This window comes from Onychostoma macrolepis, chromosome 21 (assembly GCF_012432095.1).
Source record: "Onychostoma macrolepis isolate SWU-2019 chromosome 21, ASM1243209v1, whole genome shotgun sequence".
NCBI lineage: Eukaryota > Metazoa > Chordata > Actinopteri > Cypriniformes > Cyprinidae > Onychostoma > Onychostoma macrolepis.
Genome location: NC_081175.1, coordinates 12,259,784 through 12,277,883, shown reverse-complemented (window position 1 = coordinate 12,277,883; position 18,100 = coordinate 12,259,784). Strand labels below are relative to the sequence as shown.

General features: G+C 35.3%; 2 protein-coding genes across 2 annotated transcripts; one reads left to right on the top strand and one right to left on the bottom strand.

The window, feature by feature from the left end:
- Positions 1 to 62: 62 nt before the first annotated feature.
- otub1a (OTU deubiquitinase, ubiquitin aldehyde binding 1a) lies at positions 63 to 7,258 on the top strand. The gene is made up of 7 exons (XM_058758816.1): positions 63 to 175; positions 621 to 682; positions 1,755 to 1,853; positions 2,060 to 2,178; positions 2,465 to 2,549; positions 6,398 to 6,592; positions 6,738 to 7,258. The coding sequence occupies exons 1-7, from the start codon at positions 130 to 132 to the stop codon at positions 6,933 to 6,935; spliced, it is 804 nt and encodes a 267-aa protein (XP_058614799.1). The 5' UTR covers positions 63 to 129; the 3' UTR covers positions 6,936 to 7,258.
- Positions 7,259 to 7,334: 76 nt separating this feature from the next.
- On the bottom strand, positions 7,335 to 12,397 carry epdl2 (ependymin-like 2). Its single transcript, XM_058758810.1, has 6 exons — positions 12,263 to 12,397; positions 12,094 to 12,128; positions 11,747 to 11,881; positions 11,443 to 11,629; positions 10,570 to 10,660; positions 7,335 to 7,595 (listed from the first exon to the last, which is right to left on the bottom strand). The coding sequence occupies exons 1-6, from the start codon at positions 12,336 to 12,338 to the stop codon at positions 7,469 to 7,471; spliced, it is 651 nt and encodes a 216-aa protein (XP_058614793.1). The 5' UTR covers positions 12,339 to 12,397; the 3' UTR covers positions 7,335 to 7,468.
- Between the last annotated feature and the right edge of the window lie 5,703 nt (positions 12,398 to 18,100).

Genomic DNA, 18,100 nt, shown 5'->3' with positions numbered 1-18,100 from the left:
CAAAGGAAACCATGTAAAACAAGCGTAGTGATCATCAGGGTATTCAGGCAAAGAATCTCAACCGGAAGTGGATTCATCTCCAACGGTTCCAATCAATCAGGTGACCGGAAATGACTGTTCAGCAGGAACATGGCGGAGGAGCAACAGCAGGAGATCTCTCAAAAAGAGGCTGACGGTGAGAATTACTTTACCGCAATTTGACCAGAACCAGCTTCTGTTTGTATCGGTTTACTCATGCGGATGTTGTTTTGAGCTGAGTGAAGCGCATGAGCTGCTTGGATGAGCAGCTAGCGCTTTGCTAACGACAATATAGAGTTCATTGTTTATGTTTTAATATAAACATATATATGTTATAAGCTTCTTTATAAAATGCTATATAACGTTGCAACCATTAGCGTTATATAAACATTTAATAAAAGAAAATGCTCCGAAGTGTGACACTCAAACGTTTTAGAAAACACTGCACTGTGAAACAAATGTAAAAATACCATTAACGTTACACTCGTAACAGCAATAATAATGTTTATGACTGACCATGTACAATTATGGTTTGTGCCCGTTGTCAAGTAATAGGCAAAACGGACTATATTTTACACTTAATTGTGTTTGTTCTTTGACAGGTCTGAATTGTCTTGCATATGATGAAGCCATTATTGCACAGCAAGATAAGATTCAACAAGAGGTAATTGTTGAGCCATAATTTTAATAATTTTTATTTTTATAGTGTTCTGTGATGCTTTATACACACGTTGGTTCTCTAGTATAAAGTATGTCAACAATGCACTCAACAGGTGAACATTTTGCTTTGTTGTACAATTGAAAGAAATGTATTAAAACCAGGGTTGTTATAATTAAGTAAAACTAAAACATTTTATATTTTAAATATTTTATTCTATTTTTCTCAGCTAGTTGCCAAGGAAACATTTCTTGTGTATTTTGTAAAAATTAGATGTATTAACTAAAACTAAAGTAAAATGATTAAAAACTATATAGACACAAAAACAATTCAAAATATTCATAAAACTGCAATAGTATTATGGTACTAAAATATAATGAGTTACTGGAATTCATTTTTTAAATGGTGTGGGAACCGTGGTTATTTCTGGCATTTAAGCCTCATATACATGTATTAATATGTGTCCCTGGACCACAAAACCAGTCTTAAGTCGCTGGGGTATATTTGTAGCAATAGCCAAAAATACATGGTATGGGTCAAAATTATAAATTTTTATTTATGCCAAAAATCATTAGTATATTAAGGAAAGATCATTTTCCATAAAGATATTTTGTAAATTTCTTACCGTAAATATATCAAAACTTAATTTTTGATTATTAATATGCATTGCTAAGAACTTCATTTGGACAACTTTAAAGGCGATTTTCTCAACATTTAGATTTTTTTGCACCCTCAGATTCCAGATTTTCAAATAGTTGTATCTCGGCCAAATATTGTCCAATCCTGACAAACCATACATCAATAGAAAGTAGGGCTGGGCGATATATCGCATTTAAAACAGGTGATGGAGATTTACCGCTAATCAAGGAACCGGCTTTACTGAGGAGATGCGCATGCATATCGCATGCGATATATCGCCCAGCCCTAATAGAAAGCTTATTTATTCAGCTTTCAGATGATGTATAAATCTTAGTTTTGAAAAATTGACACTTAAGATTGGTTTTTGTGGTCCAGGGTCACATATATGCACGTTGCTCATTAAGTTTCACTCTTTAACCCATCCTGAATGTCATTGTAGATAGCGACCAATATTTCTCTGGTGTCAGAAAGACAGGAGCTGTCTATACTTAAGCGAGAGTATGCTGACGATGACTCCATTTACCAGCAGAAGATAAGAGTAAGTGAAACGTTTCAATAGTGAATGAATGTTTATGGAATGTTATGCATTAATTATGCACTTATCTTTTATCTTAATTATCAAGTCACATACCCTAGAGCTAAGAGAGCATATAATGTTTATTTATGCACAAATATATTCAAGCAGAGAAACCCTGATTTCTGTCTGTTATTTTTATTTAACAAATCAAACTGTTTTATCAACAGGACTTGCAGAAGAAGTACTCATCTATACGCAAAACACGGCCAGATGGGAACTGTTTCTACAGAGCTTTTGGTTTCTCACATCTGGAGTCTTTACTTGAAGACAGCAAAGAATTACATAGGTAACCACCTGCTGGCCTACATTCAACTGAATGAACATTGTTTATTCATTTGGTTGAATAAATGATTCCCACTCTACAAAACTGGATATTAAACATTAAATATGTTCTTAACGTTTCACATCACGCACCGTTTTCACTTTCAGTGTGGACATAGAAACTACTTGTTGTGTCAAGCCTGTTAAGATAATTTACATGAAAGTATGAGGAGAAGATAATGGTCTTAAGTAGCTTCTGTAACCTTGAGTACATTCCTCTAAGACTCTGTGTGGTTGTGTTCACTTGGCAGGTTCAAGGCTATTGCTGCCAAGAGTAAACAGGATCTGGTGAGCCAAGGTTTCACAGAATTCACCATTGAAGATTTTCACAACACAGTGAGTCTTTGGATGGATATGAACTAAAACATTTTATTTTTTATTTATTTTAGTATTATTATTATTATTATTATTATTTTTTTTTTACATTTTTGTCCAGTGTTATTACTTTTATTATTTATTATTTATTATCATAGTTTATATTTACAGTTTTTATATCAAATTAGCTTTTATTTGAATATTTTTTTAGTTTAATTTTAGTTTATTCATGTGCTTAATTGTCATTAGTTTTTTTGTTGTTACTTGTTTAAATATTTAGCTTTAATTCAGTTTTATTAAGTTTAGTACATCAGTTAGTTGCTAAGCCAAAATTTGTAAAGGGACGGTCGCATTAAACTTTTCATTCCACTGATTTTCATTTATTCGTATTTGAATACTAGAGACTGGAAACACAAGCTCGTGCAATTTGCTGCTTTACAAAGTTCAAATTTAGTATTACTTGAAGACGTGTGACCATTAGAAGATCGATATGTCATATAAAGATATCTCTATATAAATTAGATTATATATTTTTGAATAAATTAATATATATACATATACGGTGCACAGCATAAATGAGTACACCCCCTCTGAATAAATATAAAGATGTATTTTCTTAATGATCACTAATATAATTCATGGAAAGTTGGCAAAATTGAAATGTATTAAACATATACTTAATAAAAACAACAAAATATATGCCAATATTTTCTGTAAGATAAGTAAATTAGCCAATTTTGTTTAAATGAAGGATTGCAGAAATGAGTACACCCTAGATTTAATTCAGCAAATGTATAATATTCTAGTACTTGGTATGTCCTCCAGAACTTTAAGTATACTGCTCTGACCCTCTTGGCACTGAGTGTACAAGTTCATGACAAATTTTCACATCTGTCCTGTTTAACTCCTGGAGGACAACTTCCTTAAATGCTCTGGTCTTTAATGGGGAGTTTTGCTCAGTTTGTCTCTACAGAATCCCCCACAGTTGCTCAAGAGTGCTAAGATTGAGTGAAATACGTGTCCACTGAAGGATTTTCACCTTGGGAGAATGAATATCTTCATTGTCATGCTGAAAAAATGCCCAATAATGCAGGGAATGAGGGGAGGGTAGCATCTTCTGTTTCAAGTTTTTGTATTACATCACACAGTGGTGTGTGAATTCATGACAGCGTTGATAAAGCACAACTACCTCACACCTTCAGCACTCACTCATCCCTATGAGTCACTGTGGGTACCAAGGATTTCTCACTGTACTCTTGTATTGACTTGGTCTCTTGAGACCAGAGTATGGATTCCCAGAAGTCTCTATTTTGTAAATATGAGCCTTGGAAGAGGTTAAATGAGTTTATTTTGCTTTGGCTACAGTAGGTAATTCTAGTGGTGACAACAACCATGCATGTCACTTCTGCAGGCTGCGTCATACTCTGTGAGATAAAGTGTCACTCTTTTCATAGCTTTTGCCGGCTCTGAGACACTTGCATGTTATTTCTCTTTTTTTTTGTCTTTAGTTTTATTTAGTAACTTTCCGGAGGGTGTACTCATTTATGCAACACAACATTTTATCACTTTGATAAGAAAATCATATTTTGCTGAATAATTTTGATATTCTTCTTTGGTAATTGATCAAGCAGGCTTGTTGGAACAGTATATTTCCAAAGAACCCTAACATGTCATCTAAGTAAAGCGTAATTGCTGAATTTATGTTTTAGAAGGGTGTACTCATTTATACTGTGCACTGTACATATATACACACACACACACACACACACACACACACATATATATATATATATATATATATATATATATATATATATATATATATATGTATATATATATATATGTATATATGTGTGTGTGTGTGTGTGTGTGTGTGTATATATGTGTGTGTATATACACATACATACAGTCATAGCCAAAAATATCGGCACCCTTGGAAAATATGATCAAAGAAGGCTGTGAAAATTAATCTGCATTGTTAATCATTTTGATCTTTTATTTAAAAAAAATCACAAAAATCTAACCTTTCATTGGATAATAAGAATTTAAAATGGGGGGAAATATCATTATGAAATAAATGTTTTTCTCAAATACATGTTGGACACAATTATTGGCACCCCTAGAAATTCTTATGAGTAAAATATCTCTGAAGTATATTCCCATTCATATTCACAATTTTGAGCACTCCAGGGTGATTATGAACATGAAATTATCCAGCCATGGCTTCCCGTTTCACAGAAATATAAATAGGAGGGAAAACAAAGCCCAAATTCCCTTAATCATCCATCACAATGAGAAAAACCAAAGAATATATTTCTGATGTGCAGCAAAAGATAATTGAGCTTCACAAATTAGTGAAGTGGGTTTAAGAAAAGAGCTAGAGCAGTGAAAATTCCCATTTCCACCATCAGGGCAATAATTAAGAATTTCCAATCAACATAAAATGTTACGAAACTGCCTGGAAGAGGACGTGTGTCTATATCGTCCTAATGCACAGTGAGAAGGAGAGTTTGAGTGGCTAAAGACTCTTCAAGGACCACAGCTGGAGAATTGCAGAAAATAGTTGAGTCTCGGGGTCAGAAAACCTATAAAAAAATTTTGTCAAACAGCACCTACATCACCACATGTTGTTTGGGAGTGTATTAAGAAAAATTCTCCTAGCTCATCCAAAAACACACTCCAGCATATTCAGTTATCAGACACAACTGGAACTTCAAATGGGACTGGCTTCTGTGGTCAGATGAAACCTAAAAAATGAGCTTTTTAGCAGCAAACACTCAAGATGGGTTTGGTGAACACGGGGATAAAAAGTACCCCATGCGTACAATGAAATATACTGCTGTATTTTTGATTTTGTGGGCCTATATTTCTGCTGGAGGTCCTGGACATCTTGTTTAGACACACGGCATCATGGATTCTATCAAATACCAACAGATAAAAAATCAATAAGTGACTGACTCTGTTAGAAATCTTATAATGGGCCATGTTTGGATCTTCCAACTGTACATTAATCCAAACACAAACCTCAAAATCAACACAAAAATGGGTCACTGAGCACAAAACCAAGCTTCTGCTGGCCATTCCAGTCCTCTGACCTGAACCCTATAGAAAATGAGTGGTGAACTGAAGAGGAGGAGCACCGTTATGAAGCTTGGAATCTAAAGGGTCTGGAGTGATTCTGGATGAAGGAATGGTCTCTGATCTCTTGTCAGGTGTTCTCTAACCTCATCAGGCATTATAGGAGAAAATTTAGAGCTGTTAAACTGGCAAATGGAGGTTTCAAAAAGCATTGAATAAAAGGGTGCCGTTAATTGTGGCTAATGTGTATTAGAGAAAAACATTTATTTCATAATGATATTTCCCCCATTTTAAATTCTTATTATCAAATGAAAGGTTTGATTTTTGTGAATTAAAAAAAAAAAGAAAAGATCAAAAGGATTAACAATGCAGATTAATTTTCACAGCCTTCTCTTATCATATTTACCAAGGGTGCTGATATTTTTGGCCATGACTGTGTGTGTATGTATGTGTATATATATATATATATTATTATTTATTTTATTTTTTTTAAGATGAATTTGTTTTTGAAAACATGCCACTGAATGTGACATCATATCATATAACTGTTGTAGTGTCCAAATAAATGTTGTGTGCTCCAAGTCTAGTGTGACCATGGCTTAATTTTTGTAATTAAAATTATAAATTATTTTTGTAATTTTGTAATTATAACCTTTTAATATAATTTTTATTTTATTTCAGCGTTATTTCAATTAACTAAAACAATTTTTAATAGTTAAAGTAACCACACTGGAAATGTCAAATCATCAGCCCTGTTTGATGTATGATGAATTTCCTCTTGTTTACTGCAGTTCATGGACCTGATTGAGGCTTGTGATAAGCAACCGTCTGTAGGTGAGCTGCTCAGCTCCTTTAATGAGCAGAGCGTGTCGGATTATCTTGTGGTTTATCTGCGGCTGGTGACCTCTGGGTACCTGCAGAGAGAGGAAGGCTTCTTCCAGCACTTCGTAGAGGGTGGCCGAACCGTTCGAGAGTTTTGCCAACAGGTGACACTGAACAACGCGTCATTTCTGACTGACTCGTGTTGTGATTTTGAAGATGTGATTCATTTTCATCCAGTTCTTGTAGAGTAACCTGTTCTTCAATGACTTTGCAACATTTTAAACCAACATGTCATTTTGTTTTGGCCAGGAGGTGGAGCCCATGTCCAAAGAGAGTGACCACATTCACATTATAGCACTGGCTCAGGCTTTAAATGTGTGCATCCAGGTGGAGTACATGGATCGAGGAGAGGGAGGAACGGTCAATCACCACATCTTCCCTGAAGATGGAGAGCCCAAGATTTTCCTCCTCTACCGACCGGGCCACTACGACATCCTGTACAAATAACAGATCTGCACCTATTGCTGCTAAGGCCTCGTCTGTTTCTGTGCTGTGGGTTTGACTCTAAACTCTAAACTTGTGAAATGTGAACACGAGAGCCGAGCACTCAACTTTGCAATTTCCTGTCAAAACCCCCTAAAGACTTGGAGAATTTTGAAGAATCTGATATAACAGGCACTGGATATTGTACAGTTTTCTTTGAATAACCTGCATCTTTTTTTTCTTCTTTTTTTTTCAGTTGTATATACAGTATATGGTTATTTCATTTAGTTTTTTTTTTTTTTTTTTTTTTCTTGTAGTTGAAAACTGCCTGTCATTTGTGATAGGAATGGAATTGCTTTACCATGTTTGACTGTATTTGACTTTCATGAGAATAAAAACAACTTGCAGTAGTCATAGTTTGGTTAGCCACATTATTGTTTAATGTGTATAGGTTTAAAAAAAAATAATCCCAAATGGTCTTTATTTAAATCAAAAATGGTGTGTCCATACTGCAATTTAAGCTGGACATGCACTGACGAAAACCCACGTGGTGCCTCTCACAGAAGACTGATGAAGGATCTTGCCCCAAAAACTTTTTTGGCCGGCAGCACTTCCACAGAATCACAGAATGAAGGAGGGATGAAGACGTTCGGGTCCTCGACTCCCTCCACTAGGTCAAAGAAGCTACGGAAAGAAGAAATGGGTTAACAAATCTTTTCTTATATGTTGGTCTTTAGATGCATTTGAACTTGGTGACTTTTAATTTGCTTCTAAGACTTTATTGATCCATGGGGGTGATCAAGGTGTTAAACAAAAACAAATGGATGGTAGTATGAAATAATTGGTAATTAGAAGAGACACAATCCAAAATGGTGAGATAAACAAGAAAGAGTGTTCCAATGGGGTTTATACAGTACCATTCAAAAGTTTGGGATCAGAAAGATTTTTAATTTAAGAAGTCTCTTATGCTCATCAAAGTTGCATTTATTTGATCAAAAAAACAGAAAAAAAAAAATAGTAGTATTATGAAATATTGCAATTTAAAATAATGGTTTACTATTTTAATATACTTTAAAACATAATTTATTCCTGTGATGAAAAGCTGAATTTTCAGCATCATCGTTGTCACATGATCCTTTAGAAATCATTCTAATATGCTGATTAATTATCAATGTTGGAAACCGTTTTTGCGGCTTAATATTTTTTTTGGAACCTGTGATAATTTTTTTTTTTTTCAGAATTCTTTGATGAATAAAAAGAAAAAAAAACAGTATTTATTTAAAAAAAGAAATATTTTGTAATAATATACACTACCATTCAAATGTTTAGGGTGAGAGTAATTTTTTTTCTTTTTAAAATTTTCTTTTTTTTTTTTCCAGCAAGGATGTGTTAAATTAATAATATATATAAAAAATAAAATAAAAAAATAAAAAAGTATAACAGGTTCCAAAAAAAATGTTTGCAACATTGAAAATAAATCAGCATATTGAGCAATGATTTCTGAAGGATCATGTGACAACTGAAGACTGGAGTAATCACATGAATAACATTTTTCAGTATATTAAAATAGACAAATGTTATTTTAAATTGTAATAATATTCACAAGATTACTGTTTACACACACACACACACACACACACACACACACATGTACAGAGCTGGGTAGTAACTGATTACATGTAATCTGGATAACGTAATCATATTCCAAAAATTAAGTACTTGTAATTAGAGTAAGTTACATTTTAAAATGCTTTTAATCAGACTACAGTTACTTTTTTTATGGATTACATGATTACATATTATTCAAACAATAGCAATAACGTATTCATAATTCATTGATTCTCCCTAATTTCTCTTTTTCATCTTTTAAATTTTCCTTTCTAAAATAGCCTACCGATTATATAGATATTATATATGTATATATAGCCCAGTTTTGTGGACATTCACACAAAGATCAGTTATTAGTCAGGTGGCGACAGCATTTGGCCACTGGATTTACAAAAATTATTTCAGGTTTAAGAATGGTTTCAACATTGCATCAACTACTGATGAACACATTCATTTTTATTTAAATTATTACTCTGTAGGTTTTTTAACCATGTATTATTAATTATAATTAACCAAATGCACATATTCATGTTATTTCTTAGTTACATGTAATGCAGGCATTCCAAAACTTTTTTTCTTCTAAACCTTATTCACCAAATATATATGCTTTAAGTACCCCTTAGATTTTAAAATAAATATTTCAATAATTATCACATTTGCATGCTCACGGTTTCTTTGATGTTGAGTAATGATCACATGGCATGCAGGTAAATAAAAATATTTCATCTTTTTTAGTAAGTGTTGTATTTAAAAATAAAGACTATAGAAATACAAAGACGGTTCACTCCTATCCTTATGAATGGGAGAAACTGTAACGCGCAATATGGAGGAATAGTCCCACCTTCTAAAAGAAAGAGCCAAATTTCACATAGAAACCTGACTAGAATCAATGCACATGCGCTGTATAAGCACGTTATGACTCCGCATGCGCATTGGCTGGTCTAGCCTGAAAAATAAGCTTTTTAACGCTATTTGAGCGTAAAAAACAACATTCATGGGGCAATTAATTTCAGACTTTTGTTGCTGATTTGACATATGTTATTTAATTGTGAGTTCAGCAAGCAGTTTTTGAGATTTCAGGATTCCCCCATTCATTAAGATAGGTCTTGTACGAGCTGCCCGGAGGCGTTGCAAATATGGCCGCTGATTGAAGAGATTTTCCTCGAAAGGGAGTTTGTTTTAAAATGATTTATTTTCATTTTTAATATTTTATGATTTAATTAATAGTCAGCTTTTCTTTAAACTCACAATCCCCCTGCAGTTCCTTTACGAACCCTAGTTTGGGAAACCTTGATGTAATATGATGTTTAATGCACTTCATGTTGTAAATTACAATGAATGGAACAAGTTTTCTTACTCTTTGAATTTTTTACATCATTATGGTACAAGATAATGCTATTTAAATCAATGTTATAAACGAGTTAAATAAAAAGTAATCTAAAAGTAATCTAAAAGTAATCTGATTATATTACCTAAAATGTGTAATGTAACGGATTATGTTACTGACTACAATTTTTGTCATGTAATCTGGAATCAGTAACGGATTACATTTTTTAAGTTATCTACCCAGCTCTGCTCTGATGTACAGATGCCCTATATTTAAATATCAATGTTTAAAATGTTTACTCAGAGACTATTAAGGTTATGTCTGCACCCGAGAGCCATTCAGCATCCTACATTTGTCATTGTCATTAAAAAAAACAACTTTTTTTCTCATGCTTGAAAAAAATATTGTACAGCATTCATAAAGCACACATTTTGTTTTATTTATGTGCATGTTACTCTTGCATGAAGACGGCCTTGATCAGAGAAAGAGGAAAGGCAATGTAAACATATGTAACTGGTTAAGAGAGTCACTGTTACATAATCTCCTGTTGTTCTTCATCAGTATACTACAAATGTGGTTAGGTTAAGGACAAGATTGCAGACTTGATTACAGAAGTATTATCCATGGGATTTGGGTTTTAATGAAAAGCAGAGTTAAACATGGTTACAGTCTCTGAATGGGACAGGCCAGCCTTACTTTGTCTGTTCAGCCTACTTGACTAACCTTGTCATGATGCTTAATTCTCCTTTCTGTGTGAAATCAAGGGTGTAGAGAGGCACACAGCCAAGCGCAGTGAAGGTCAGCAGGTAGCGTTCTGCAGAGAAAAATACCAAGAATATAAGCCAACTAGGAAGGGTTGTACTTGAATAAAGTACAAATCCCCCAAAATAATACTTACGTACAGTAATCAAGTAAAATTACTCAAGTATTTTACACCTCTGACTATTAACTAGGTGCTTATTAGCATTATGCATATTACCAACATATCGACATATCAACATATCATTTTAGAGCCCTTATTTAACTAATAAGCACTAATTAGGAGTTTATTAAGGCAGTTATTATGTAGTTAATAGTAGGAATGGAATCTTTAATTATTAGCAGTCTTTATTTAAATAATTTATTATATTTAATTGTTTATTATATTAATGATTATAGTGTGGAAATAGTAGTCTTTAAAGTTGAAAGCATTTTTACGATTAATCGCAATTAATCGCATTCAAAATAAAGGTTTATGTTTACATCTATATACGTGTGTACTGTGTATATTTATTATGTATATATACATATACATTACACACGTATATATTAAAAACATTATATACATTTATACTTAATTTATATATAAATAATATACATATTTTATATATATAAAAATGATATTTTTCCTTACTATATACATGTATGTGTGTGTATTTATATATCCATAATAAATATACACAGTACACACACATATAGTATGTAAACATAAACTTTTATTTTGAATAATCGAACAATCGTTTTGCAGCCCTAATTTTTATACATTTGTGTTATAGCCAGTGCTGGGAGTTAAAAACCTGACTGAGAGTCATCATGCAGCATAACAGCGCACATTACCTTGTGTTTCCTCCACTGTTCCATTCCAGTTATTGACCAGCAGTCCTTGTCCTGGTAAAGAGCTACTACCCAAGACCATTTGATTCAGGAAATGGGCATCATGGGGAACCCCAATATGTCTGAATGGGTCCTTTAATGCTGACTTAATGCAAGTTTGGTTGTGGTAGTGGATCTCATAGCTGACTCCCTGTTGAGAGGAGAGCAAACTCTGAGTCACATTAGCAAGAGTCAGCAACACAATGCACATTGATGAACTTTACAGAATTTATGTTTTGCTATTTATCCCTAAACTGTGGTACTTCACCTCTCTAAAGAGCAGAAGCCTGTCAACATAGAAGGTCTGGTTGCCTTCCTTTCCAGCTGCTAGAATTCGGACATTCTGTCCAAAGGCATCATAGGAGAATTTCTCAAAAACACGCAAGTGGTGCCCAGGGATGAACTGCGTTGGAGATAAAGCGAGAGAACACTTTCACTTAACTCACAGTTAGCATTTGCATGAGGTAGTTTTCTGTAGAGATAAGCCAACTAAAGGAAGTTAGAGAGCAAACTTTATATTGGTACATTCAGGCCAAAATTGACAAGTTTCTCTGATGAACCTTCTCTTTTTTCAGACAAAATAGTTTAATATTCTCGTCAAGACGGCCCACTTACCGCAGTCAGTGCCCCCTCAAGCAAAGGTGGAGACTCTGGAAGTCAAGAGAGAGTGAAAAGGTTTATTTAGACTCCTCAAAGGATTGGAAACAAGCATAAATTTATTTTTCAACTGCTAAAGCAGTTACTATAATGTGCAGGCAAAAGACAACAGGTCAGGAGGTCTTACTGCAGGGTTCAGGCTTCTGTGCACAGCTGCTGAGAATCAAGCTCAGGCAAACTGGGATCAGAAACAGGATCTTCATCGTTATTGTGGAGTGCTGGCAAACAGGAGCCAAAGCGACTAGCAGCAGTGTTTCCAAGTCCGGCCCTTCTTATATTGTCAGTTCCGGATCATCACTCCATGTTTTCAGTTTCACTCACACTGGGCCTTCCGTGTATCTGGCCAGTGCTTCAGTATAGGAATAGGAGTCTTAAAGGTGATAAAACAGCTTAACTGTATGCAATACTTGGAATATCAATCCTAATGTGAGTGCAAAATAGAATGAAAATTAAATATTTTTGAAGTTCCAATAATAGGAAATACTGTCTCTGGAGATGATGGGTGACAGGTAAAACCTGAACTGGACTACAACTCACCTTAGTCACATGACGAAGACTCAGCATATTATGATCTCAGATTTGCTTGCTACAGGTCAATGTTCAAGTGCAGGTGCTAGTCATATAATAATTTACTGAGAAAAACAAGATCATCTGATGATATTAAACACTAAAATAAATGGTTGTTGCACTCGGCAAAAACTGATACAATCTGATGATAATAACTTTCCAAAAAGGATATACCTGCTAAAAAGACATCCTAAATTATCCTAAGCAGATTTGCTGGTCTGGTGCAGGCTGCTGCCTTGTTGGTTTTGGACTGGTTTTGGGCCAAACCCAAACCCAGCTAAGATCAGCAAATCATCTTATAGTTTTTTATTCCTTTTTTTTTTCCCCCTTCAGGAAACTTGTGTTAACACCTCTTATTATATGGCTTTCTGAAAGACTTGATTCTTATTGGTCAATCACAGAAACCAGCCATTTGATATTTTCTCAAATTCACTGCTGTACCAAGAAAATTAAAGTAGCAAAGAAAACACTTCTTATATCTTCTTATATCTTAATACAACTTAAATACCTGTGCCATTCCACTGCCAATGTAAATAACATTCTGACTGCTGTCCATCTGAAGATTAAGTAAGGGTGAATCAAGCCTCAGCATGTTGAACACATTTTAGCGACTGCACAAGGCCACATCAAAGAAAACACTTAAGGGTTAAGTGCTTCATTTATAGAGTTCTCGTGTTCTCATGCACACACCTTTCCCTTTGACATACAGATTTATACAGTCTGGATTACTGTTTTGATTACTTCTTTACTGCAGTCAAAGTTCGGCAAACACAGTTCATTTGTCAGGAAATTCATGCAACTCATATAACATTCGATGTGGCTTCTTTGATCACAGAAGCTGTAGACAGTTACTTATTGTTGGGTTCAAGAATAAACACATAGTAAGTTGAACTTAATTTAAGTGTGATATTTTATTTCATTCAATCTTTTGCATTAAATGACCTGTAATTACAGTTTATCTGAATTCTTGGTAGGAACAAAGCATTATATTCAGTGTTTTGAGACTGGAGTCACCAAACTGGTGATTTAGGTCAGATGAATCCCACACATTTTATTTCACATACCGTTTTATTATCCTGGACCTTTGAAGTTGCAATAAACGCTGTTGACCTCTCAGTGCACTATAGTGCACTCACTAGTGAGTGAGATTATTGGTAGAGTGTCCACTAAGGAGTCATTAGTTAGATCTCGACTTTTCCTCTTCTTGCTCATTCAAACTCTGTTATAGCCCTTGTATTGCTATAAAAGATTTTGATTAAAAAGGTTTTCAAGGTTTTTTTGTTTAGTTTTATTGTTACAGGGCAAGTTCACCAATTTTCAACCAGTTTTCAACCTTTGTATTGTTTCAATGTCTGTATGTAAATAAATGAACAATGTGCATTATTTTTGTTCTTTGTTACCTGCACCAAGACTATGTTTTTTTGCCAGTAAAAGTCTGCCTAATGACATAAAACAAGTCATCTGGCAGACTTATGACAGTTCCAAACTTTTGTGAAAACTACAGATCGTACTTCTGCATTTTTGTATCCCTGCTTATGGATAGTGCAGTTGAGCCCAGTGCATTATGGTTGTTGACGTTTTCCAACCTTTTTCTCGTCACTACCCTTTTTCTGTTTTCTCTAGTCATGTAGCACCAATTTCAAAAGAAAACAAATGCGTTTCTACTGCATGGATAGCCAATCTTTATTAAAACACCACCTTGAATTATCAGTGAATTATCCCTGTAAAGCCTATTATTAAAGTGTTAGTTCATACAAAATTGAAAATTCCAGCATGACTTTTTTTATTTTGTGGAACATAAAAGATGATATGACTGAGAAATGCCCTTTTTATAAGTCAATGGTCATATGGTCAATGCTCAAAACTGTTACCAACATTCTTCAAAATATATTCTTTTGTGTTCCAGAGAAGACAGAAAATCATACAGGTTTGGAACTACATGAGGTAAGTTATGGCAGAGTTCTTTAGATGAGCTATCCCTTTAAAAGAGTTCTTGAAATGAAAAATGGCAGTAAAACTGTCTAAATGGTTCTTTTGAGGTGGGACTCCTTTACAAGGAGGAGGACCGTAATTCCAGTGCATAATGTGCAAAACTCAGCTCCAAGTAAATGGCAAAGAGGTCTGTAATACCTGGATGAAGCTGTCTGCATTCTTCTCAATTGTAACTCTGTCATGACAACTCTCTGAGAGTTTTAGCATGGTAATATACATGGCAATGTTAACGTGTCTAGTCTTGGTGGAATAGATCTGCAATGTCAAGTCAAGACAAGTCATCTTTATTTATATAGCGCTTTTAACAATGCAGATTGTGTCAAAGCAACTTTCCAATATCAAAATAGGAAAATAGTGTGTCAATAATGTAAAATAAGATTAAACACTCAATTTTCAGTTAAAGGCATTTCATTATTGAATTCAATGATGTCATCGTCCAGCTCAGTTCAGTTTAAATAGTATCTGTGCAATCAAGTCGACGATATCGCTGGAAATTAAGTGTCCCCAACTAAGCAAGCCAGAGGCGACAGCGGCAACTAAGCAAGCCAGAGGCGACAGCGGCAACTAAGCAAGCCAGAGGCGACAGCGGCAAGGAACCAAAACTCCATCGGTGACAGAATGGAGAAAAAAACCTTGGGAGAAACCAGGCTCAGTCAGGGGGCCAGTTCTTCTCTGGCCAGACGAAACCAGCAGTTCAATTCCAGCTGCAGCAAAGTCAGATTGTGTAAAGGACTCATCTGGTTCCCGAGGTCTTATCCCGATGGCCGTCTAGGTGACAAGGTCTTCACTGGGGATCTGTCTCTGGGGCTCAGCTAGGTGTCCTGACCTCCGCTGACGTTCAGGGCTGTAGAGGCCATCTCTAGGTGCTGATCCACCATTTGATCTGGATACGGACTGGATCCAGGTGACTGCAGTAACCGTCTGATCTGGATACGGGCTGGATCAGATGGATATGGTGATCTCGGAATAAGAAAGAAACAGACTAATATTAGCGTAGATGCCATTCTTCTACAATGTAACAAGTACATCGGGTGTTATGGGAAGTGTTCCCGGTTCTGGTTGACCTAATTAATGTAGCCTAACAATCCTTTAACGGATTTGAATATTAGAAGCGTATTAGTGTGTTATGTGTACGCCAGGTTAAAGAGATGGGTCTTTAATCTAGATTTAAACTGACAGAGTGTGTCTGCCTCTCGAACAGTGTTAGGTAGATTGTTCCAGAGTTTGGGCGCTAAATAGGAAGAGAATCTGCCAACCGCATTAAATTGCCAGAGTTTTGAGAACGCAATGGACGTATAATGCGATAAGACCTCTCTGAAGTACTGAGGTGCTAAACCATTCAGGGCTTTATAAGTAATTAACAAGATTTAAAATCTATAAGATGTTTAACAGTGAGCCAGTGCAGTGTTGACAGAACCGGGCTAATGTGGTCATACTTCATGGTTGTAGTAAGAACTCTAGCTGCTGCATTTTGGACCATCTTGAGTTTGTTTATTAAGCGTGCAGAACAACCACCCAATAAAGCATTACAATAATCTAACCTTGAGGTCACAAATGCATGAATTAACATTTCTGCATTTGACTTTGAGAGCATAGGTCTCAAATTAGATATATTTTTAAGATGAAAAAATGCAGTTTTACAAATGCTAGAAACGTGTCTGTCAAAGGAAAGATTGCTATCAAATAGCACACCTAGGTTCCTAACTGATGACGAAGAATTTACAGAGCAGCCATCAAGTGTTAGACAGTGCTCTAAGTTATTACATGTGGGGGTTTTAGGTCCGATAATTAACACCTCTGTTTTTTCAGAATTTAGCAGTAAGAAATTACTCGTCATCCAGTTTTTTATTTCGACTATGCATTCCGTTAGTTTCTCAATTTGGTGAGTTTCGCCGATCCGCGAAGAAATATAGAGCTGAGTATCATCAGCATCACAGTGAAAGATAACACCGTGTTTCCTGATGATATTTCCTAAGGGTAAAGCGTGAAAAGTAACGGCCCTAGTACTGAGCCTTGAGGTACTCCATAATGCACTTGTGATCGATATGATACCTCTTCATTCACTGCTACAAATTGATGGCGGTCAGATAGGGTCTGACATACATGTTGTTGGTTTAGATGATTTAACAAGTTTATACAATTCTTCCTCTCCTATAGTAGAGAATGAGTGTAATTGTTCCTCAGGGGATCTATAGTGCACTATCTGATGCGATACTGTAGCTGACAGCTGCATGGTTACAATTTTATCTCTAATAGTATCGATCTTGGAAATAAAATAGTTCATAAAGTCATTACTGCTGTGCTGTTGGGAAATGTCAACATGCTGATGCTTTATTTTTTGTTAATTTAGCCACTCTATTGAATAAATACTTGGGGTTATGTTTGTGTTCTTCTAAAAGAGACGAAAAGTAATCAGATCTAGCAGTTTTTAATGCTTTTCTGTAGGATAGGGTACTTTCCCGCCAAGCAATATGAAATACCTCTAGTTTTGTTTTCCTCCAGCTGCGCTCCATTTTCCGGGCTGCTCTCTTTAGGGCGTGAGTGTGCTCATTATACCACGGTGTTGGACTCTTTTTCTTAATCTTCCTTAAGCGTAAAGGAGCAACCGTATCTAAAGTGCTAGAAAAGAGAGAGTCCATAGTCTCTGTTACATCATCAAGTTTTTCTGTGCTGTTGGATATGCTGAGGAATTGAGATAAATCAGGAAGATTATTTACAAAGCAGTTTTTTGTGGTAGAAGTGATGGTTCTACCAAACTTGTAACAAGGAGTAGAATTTACAGTTTTAGCTATATGGAGTTTACACAAGACTAGATAATGATCTGAGATATCATCACTTTGCTGCAGAATTTCAATACCATTAACATCAATTCCATGTGACTATTAAATCTCGACAATGAGTAGGTCCTGAGACATGTTTGCTTAACCCCAATAGAGTTCAGAATGTCTATGAATGCTGAATGAATCTCATCACCCCGGTAAGCAGGGAGGAGAACAGAGCATATTACAGTGTCTCACATCGTATTTGCAAGTACACACACCTCTTTAACATTATTTTTAGTGATCTCCGACTGGCGAAGTCGAATATCATTAGCACCGACGTGATCGGAATGGAAGAGCGGTGTTTTGACCCGCGACTATGCCGCCTCACAGTCACCCAATTGCCCTGCTGCCGAGGCGCTGAAACCAGAACCGAAAAAATGCACAGGACTCCCTGAGCTAGTTGCATCCAAAGCAGTATCTACAGCCCTTACATTCTTACAATCCTCAACTAAAGTTTGGATGCGTGTCTCTAGTTCTAAAATCTTCTCTGTCAGCCTAACTATTTCCCTGCATTTATCACATGTGAATCCCTCGTCACAGACAGAGAGAGATAAACCATATATGTGGCAAGTGGTGCAAACAGC